General features: G+C 50.6%; 1 protein-coding gene across 2 annotated transcripts in view; it reads right to left on the minus strand.

The window, feature by feature from the left end:
* The window catches only part of LOC142159395 (autophagy-related protein 9A-like), a 38,431-nt gene that overhangs the window by 11,448 nt on the left and 18,623 nt on the right, over positions 1-8,360 (minus strand). For both annotated transcript variants that reach the window (XM_075214255.1, XM_075214256.1), the window contains exons 4-7: positions 2,061-2,125; positions 1,681-1,848; positions 1,016-1,157; positions 92-840 (exon numbers count right to left, since the gene is read on the minus strand). In XM_075214255.1, coding sequence (XP_075070356.1) covers positions 92-840; positions 1,016-1,157; positions 1,681-1,848; positions 2,061-2,125 — 1,124 coding nt within the window. The remainder of the gene's footprint in view (positions 1-91; positions 841-1,015; positions 1,158-1,680; positions 1,849-2,060; positions 2,126-8,360) is intronic.

Here is an 8,360-nt window from a genome sequence, read left to right on the forward strand (position 1 = left end):
CTGGAGGTAGAGAGATATTCATGTATTATATGGTGAATGACGTCACCGCGCCCCAACTTGGCCTCCCCCGTTTACACACATGATCACACACCTGGCTACAGTGACCATCACTCCAAGGACAGTAATGGTGGTCAAGATATGCTGCACAGTCAACACATCTTCATCGTACACGGTCAGTGCAATGAGGACGGCCAACATAGATCCTGCAAAGAAGCCAATGTTCTTGGCAGCAATAGCCAGCAACGGTGAGGCAAAGGAGTTCATGTACTTGGTGGCAGGTTTGTATCCACGACTCATTCGCGTCTGGAGCTCGTGTGTTAGCTCATTGAAGTGGCGAAGGTAAAGTCGACCATAGAGTGACCAGCGCCTGGCACCTAAACTTCCAGGTTCCCTTTTAATAACTTCAGTGTAACTGAAGAAGGCATAGAGGATCTGCCACACTAATATGAATGGACAGAGGAAGAGGTTGGCCAGTCCGAGGAGGATGATAGTACGACTCAGCTCCTGAGCCAGTTCCAGTCTTTGGCCAGGACGTTTGTACTTGGGCTGCAGATTCCACTTGTTCTGGAAGAGAGAGCCCGGACCCCAGAAGAAGAGAAGCTCCAAGTTGTACTTGAGACCCTGGCTGAGGAAGGTGACCTCCCCGATGAATGGAAGGCGGAAGCAGACAGGAAGAAGGCTCTTATTGATCATGGCCACCATGTAGTTTTTAAAGCGTAGAATGCGATGGTAGATGTCAAGTTCAGTCAGCTCCTTTTTGTGCACACACATTGGGTGTTCTCTCTGCAGCGAGATCAGACGACCTTGTACCTCCTGCCATGTGAAGTTACACAACTCGTCCTGCTCCACGGGGGAAGTAAACAGGGAAACAATTAGTGTCAGGAATGGAACGAGACTGGATGAAATTCACACTCATTACAATCACAGGGGTCATCTCATTGTATCGGTTTCTGCTCCCATTATTCATACATCCCAGAGCACAGAGCATATTACTGGGACCCAGCAGGATACTCACCGAGGGGATTTTCAGGGCTCGGACGTAGAATTTGCGAATCTCCCAGTAACTCAGCAGATTACAAAACATCTTTACGAGACGGTACAGCCAGAAGACGGCGGCCATGACCAGCAGGAAAATAATCCAACCACTATCCTGGATCCTGCGCATACAGCAAAGAGTCACTCACAATGCAGACTGTCTAACAGACACATACACAATGCAGACTGTCTGTGACATATACACAATGCAGACTGTCTCAGTGACATATACACAATGCAGACTGTCTAACAGACACATACACAATGCAGACTGTCTAACAGACACATACACAATGCAGACTGTCTCAGCGACATATACACAATGCAGACTGTCTCAGTGACATATTTACAATGCAGACTGTCTCAGTGACACATACACAATGCAGACTGTCTAACATAGACACAAACTGTAATTACACATACAAATACCTGATACACTGGATGTAATTTATAAACCGGAAAAAATGTGGAAGTGCAGTAAAAGCTATTTCCTGACTTGAAACCACACCCACTTGTGCTCATTTGCATGCATCTGACACTCCCACTTGTGCTCATTTGCATGCATCTGACACTCCCACTTGTGCTAATTTGCATGCACCCTGTCCTCCTGTCCTTTTGAGTCGTATTCAGCGATTATGGACGTACCTGAGTGCGCACTCTTGAGCTGGTAAGATGGCATCAGTCAAGGTCACCTTGTTGCGGTCAGGGTTGGCACCTGAATGGGTGTGGTTGACGGGTTTATTGGCAAAGAGGACATCATATTCCACACAGCGAAACAGGAAGGTTGTGAATGTCACAACAAAGAGGAACTGGCTGCATGAAGGAAAACAAACACAATACCACCTGGTAAATATGGTCCAGTGGTCTCTTGACTGAAGAGCTTACAATCTTGTTTTAGCATGCTAATTGTAGTCAGGTAGTGGATAGATCCATGTAATGTAGCTGGACAGGGATCCTGCAGCGGAATCTATAGGAGAGTCTGACAGATTTACACAATGAGCAAAACGTGATCGGATTCTACTTACATAAGTTCAAAGAAGTCCGATAGCACCATGCAGGCGAAGCCGTTCTTCTGGTGGAAGTGATAGACGTGCAGCCTGTGGTCAAGGAATGTATCACAGAGACCCCAGAAATTCTATTCACACAGATTCGCCCATTTTAATAATCTCACTTATTCTGCTCTTAGCGAGGAACATGTTCTCTCCACCATCACTTGGCGCAAATGCCCCCATCTTGGCCCACAACCCCCTGCACTCTGACAGAGATCTGGTTTCTGTGAGGGAGGACTATTGGTTTCTATCATTACACACGCAGTAAATAATTAATATAATAATAATAATATCTATCTTTCACCCTTGTCACTCGTGTGTAGGTAAGACGAGGATTAGGGGTTATTCATTGTTGATTTACTTCCACATATCTGGGGGATAACGGACTGCGCTGAACGTTGGGGACACACACTACATACACCATGGACACTCAGGTGGACAGTATAGGGGTCTTCTCCCATAACCTTCTTCTCAACAAACTTCTGCATCAATATATTTATATTTATAACAGACTTTCTCTTTTCCCGGGAGGGAGTTGAGCCGAATCTCCTGATTATTCTCCTACCACAGACACGAGGTTGGTGTGAGCACAATGACACATTATTCCCTTTTCATACGGGATGAATGACTGAAGAGATTGTGTTTCCCTGTCTGATGTGGCAACGGATCTACCCCTCTCCACCGATACCCCAAGGTCACACTGTAGTCCTACACCTAGAGGCAACGGATCTACCCCTCTCCACCGAGGTCACACTGTAGTCCTACACCTAGAGGCAACGGATCTACCCCTCTCCACCGAGGTCACACTGTAGTCCTACACCTAGAGGCAATGGATCTACCCCTCTCCACCGATACCCCAAGGTCACACTGTAGTCCTACACCTAGAGGCAACGGATCTACCCCTCTCCACCGATACCCCAAGGTCACACTGTAGTCCTACACCTAGAGGCAACGGATCTACCAGTCCCCACCGAGGTCACACTGTAGTCCTACACCTAGAGGCAACGGATCTACCCCTCTCCACTGATACCCGAGGTCACACTGTAGTCCTACACCTAGAGGCAACGGATCTACCCCTCTCCACTGATACCCCGAGGTCACACTGTAGTCCTACACCTAGAGGCAACGGATCTACCCCTCTCCACTGATACCCCAAGGTCACACTGTAGTCCTACACCTAGAGGCAACGGATCTACCAGTCCCCACCGAGGTCACACTGTAGTCCTACACCTAGAGGCAACGGATCTACCCCTCTCCACCGATACCCCGAGGTCACACTGTAGTCCTACACCTAGAGGCAACGGATCTACCCCTCTCCACCGATACCCCCGAGGTCACACTGTAGTCCTACACCTAGAGGCAACGGATCTACCCCTCTCCACCGATACCCCGAGGTCACACTGTAGTCCTACACCTAGAGGCAATGGATCTACCCTTCTCCACTGATACCCCGAGGTCACACTGTAGTCCTACACCTAGAGGCAACGGATCTACCCCTCTCCACCGATACCCCGAGGTCACACTGTAGTCCTACACCTAGAGGCAACGGATCTACCCCTCTCCACCGATACCCCGAGGTCACACTGTAGTCCTACACCTAGAGGCAACGGATCTACCCCTCTCCACCGATACCCCGAGGTCACACTGTAGTCCTACACCTAGAGGCAACGGATCTACCCCTCTCCACCGATACCCCGAGGTCACACTGTAGTCCTACACCTAGAGGCAACGGATCTACCCCTCTCCACCGATACCCCGAGGTCACACTGTAGTCCTACACCTAGAGGCAACGGATCTACCCCTCTCCACTGATACCCCAAGGTCACACTGTAGTCCTACACCTAGAGGCAACGGATCTACCCTTCTCCACTGATATCCCGAGGTCACACTGTAGTCCTACACCTAGAGGCAACGGATCTACCCCTCTCCACCGATACCCCGAGGTCACACTGTAGTCCTACACCTAGAGGCAACGGATCTACCCCTCTCCACCGATACCCCGAGGTCACACTGTAGTCCTACACCTAGAGGCAACGGATCTACCCCTCTCCACCGATACCCCGAGGTCACACTGTAGTCCTACACCTAGAGGCAACGGATCTACCCCTCTCCACCGATACCCCGAGGTCACACTGTAGTCCTACACCTAGAGGCAACGGATCTACCCCTCTCCACTGATACCCCAAGGTCACACTGTAGTCCTACACCTAGAGGCAACGGATCTACCCTTCTCCACTGATATCCCGAGGTCACACTGTAGTCCTACACCTAGAGGCAACGGATCTACCCCTCTCCACCGATACCCCGAGGTCACACTGTAGTCCTACACCTAGAGGCAACGGATCTACCCCTCTCCACCGATACCCCGAGGTCACACTGTAGTCCTACACCTAGAGGCAACGGATCTACCCCTCTCCACCAATACCCCGTGGTCACACTGTAGTCCTACACCTAGAGGCAACGGATCTACCCCTCTCCACTGATACCCCAAGGTCACACTGTAGTCCTACACCTAGAGGCAACGGATCTACCCCTCTCCACCGATACCCCGAGGTCACACTGTAGTCCTACACCTAGAGGCAACGGATCTACCCCTCTCCACTGATACCCCGAGGTCACACTGTAGTCCTACACCTAGAGGCAACGGATCTACCCCTCTCCACTGATACCCCAAGGTCACACTGTAGTCCTACACCTAGAGGCAACGGATCTACCAGTCCCCACCGAGGTCACACTGTAGTCCTACACCTAGAGGCAACGGATCTACCCCTCTCCACTGATACCCGAGGTCACACTGTAGTCCTACACCTAGAGGCAACGGATCTACCCCTCTCCACTGATACCCCGAGGTCACACTGTAGTCCTACACCTAGAGGCAACGGATCTACCCCTCTCCACTGATACCCCAAGGTCACACTGTAGTCCTACACCTAGAGGCAACGGATCTACCAGTCCCCACCGAGGTCACACTGTAGTCCTACACCTAGAGGCAACGGATCTACCCCTCTCCACCGATACCCCGAGGTCACACTGTAGTCCTACACCTAGAGGCAACGGATCTACCCCTCTCCACCGATACCCCCGAGGTCACACTGTAGTCCTACACCTAGAGGCAACGGATCTACCCCTCTCCACCGATACCCCGAGGTCACACTGTAGTCCTACACCTAGAGGCAATGGATCTACCCTTCTCCACTGATACCCCGAGGTCACACTGTAGTCCTACACCTAGAGGCAACGGATCTACCCCTCTCCACCGATACCCCGAGGTCACACTGTAGTCCTACACCTAGAGGCAACGGATCTACCCCTCTCCACTGATACCCCGAGGTCACACTGTAGTCCTACACCTAGAGGCAACGGATCTACCCCTCTCCACCGATACCCCGAGGTCACACTGTAGTCCTACACCTAGAGGCAACGGATCTACCCCTCTCCACCGATACCCCGAGGTCACACTGTAGTCCTACACCTAGAGGCAACGGATCTACCCCTCTCCACCGATACCCCGAGGTCACACTGTAGTCCTACATCTAGAGGCAACGGATCTACCCCTCTCCACTGATACCCCAAGGTCACACTGTAGTCCTACACCTAGAGGCAACGGATCTACCCTTCTCCACCGATATCCCGAGGTCACACTGTAGTCCTACACCTAGAGGCAACGGATCTACCCCTCTCCACCGATACCCCGAGGTCACACTGTAGTCCTACACCTAGAGGCAACGGATCTACCCCTCTCCACCGATACCCCGAGGTCACACTGTAGTCCTACACCTAGAGGCAACGGATCTACCCCTCTCCACCGATACCCCGAGGTCACACTGTAGTCCTACACCTAGAGGCAACGGATCTACCCCTCTCCACCGATACCCCGAGGTCACACTGTAGTCCTACACCTAGAGGCAACGGATCTACCCCTCTCCACTGATACCCCAAGGTCACACTGTAGTCCTACACCTAGAGGCAACGGATCTACCCTTCTCCACTGATATCCCGAGGTCACACTGTAGTCCTACACCTAGAGGCAACGGATCTACCCCTCTCCACCGATACCCCGAGGTCACACTGTAGTCCTACACCTAGAGGCAACGGATCTACCCCTCTCCACCGATACCCCGAGGTCACACTGTAGTCCTACACCTAGAGGCAACGGATCTACCCCTCTCCACCGATACCCCGAGGTCACACTGTAGTCCTACACCTAGAGGCAACGGATCTACCCCTCTCCACCGATACCCCGAGGTCACACTGTAGTCCTACATCTAGAGGCAACGGATCTACCCCTCTCCACTGATATCCCGAGGTCACACTGTAGTCCTACACCTAGAGGCAACGGATCTACCCCTCTCCACCGATACCCCGAGGTCACACTGTAGTCCTACACCTAGAGGCAACGGATCTACCCCTCTCCACCGATACCCCGAGGTCACACTGTAGTCCTACACCTAGAGGCAACGGATCTACCCCTCTCCACCAATACCCCGTGGTCACACTGTAGTCCTACACCTAGAGGCAACGGATCTACCCCTCTCCACTGATACCCCAAGGTCACACTGTAGTCCTACACCTAGAGGCAACGGATCTACCCCTCTCCACCGATACCCCAAGGTCACACTGTAGTCCTACACCTAGAGGCAACGGATCTACCCCTCTCCACCGATACCCCGAGGTCACACTGTAGTCCTACACCTAGAGGCAACGGATCTACCCCTCTCCACTGATACCCGAGGTCACACTGTAGTCCTACACCTAGAGGCAACGGATCTACCCCTCTCCACCGATACCCCGAGGTCACACTGTAGTCCTACACCTAGAGGCAACGGATCTACCCCTCTCCACCGATACCCCGAGGTCACACTGTAGTCCTACACCTAGAGGCAACGGATCTACCCCTCTCCACTGATACCCCGAGGTCACACTGTAGTCCTACACCTAGAGGCAACGGATCTACCCCTCTCCACTGATACCCGAGGTCACACTGTAGTCCTACACCTAGAGGCAACGGATCTACCCTTCTCCACTGATACCCCGAGGTCACACTGTAGTCCTACACCTAGAGGCAACGGATCTACCCCTCTCCACCGATACCCCGAGGTCACACTGTAGTTCTACACCTAGAGGCAACGGATCTACCCCTCTCCACCGATACCCCAAGGTCACACTGTAGTCCTACACCTAGAGGTAACAACGCGAAGGGCATGAAACAACTGGTGCCTTGTAGTGAGGAAATGCTGCACTACTCAGATACTGTAACCATAGTAACCTGACATTTACTTTCCACATGACGCTGTCCAGGAGAACTACAATCCCCATCAGGACTGAGCCTGAACATAAGGGGCCTGATTCATTAAGAAACTTAAATTAAGACGTTTCTTATTTCAGTCTCCTGGACAAAACCATGTTACAATGCAAGGGGTGGAAATTAGTATTCTGTTTTGCACATAAGTTAAATACTGACTGTTTTTTCATGTAACACACAAATATCAACTTTAGATTTCAGTGTATAAATAAGCTATCAAGTATTTGTGTGTTACATGAAAAAACAGTCAGTATTTAACTTATGTGCAAAACAGAATACTAATTTCCACCCCTTGCATTGTAACATGGTTTTGTCCAGGAGACTGAAATAAGAAACTTCTTAATTTAAGTTCCTTATTGAATCAGGCCCCAGGTGATTATTTTATTATGGTGATTTGCAGAATAAGATGAACTGTGGGCAACAAGGTCATTTAACCCAATAAATGAGGTTGATAACTACGGTCGCTATGGGTTACAGCAAACTTTTCCAATGCACCAGTTTTCATAAATGTTCACCAGTCTGATAAATAAATGAGAATACAATGTGTTAGACTAATTAAAGTCCTATTTCTGCCATTACAGATGCACTAGAGCTAAAGATTAAACAGAAACACATATGTAAATGTTTCCACACAGTTTCTGATGTCTGATTTTGTATTTACATTTGTTGTGTCTGCAGGAAGTCTGCTGTGGGTAGGAAAATAACTTCCTCCCAAACACAACTAGAAGTATCCTACATCCTGACAAACGCCTTAAAGTTTGGCAGGTGGTTTTGTGTGTTAATGCGGTCACTGTGTTAGTGTAGCCGCTGCTCTCCTCCTCTGCTCCTTCCTAATAATCGTTAGTCAGTCAGCAGAACGTCCTGGGAACTATGGCAGATAAATGTGACGATGGTCACCAGCTATAGAGGGTGAGGAGATGACCAAGCTCCCTCTGTCTGACACCGCAGAGCTCTGCACATCAGTGGAAATGGGG

Source organism: Mixophyes fleayi, chromosome 5, assembly GCF_038048845.1.
Source record: "Mixophyes fleayi isolate aMixFle1 chromosome 5, aMixFle1.hap1, whole genome shotgun sequence".
Taxonomy (NCBI): domain Eukaryota; kingdom Metazoa; phylum Chordata; class Amphibia; order Anura; family Limnodynastidae; genus Mixophyes; species Mixophyes fleayi.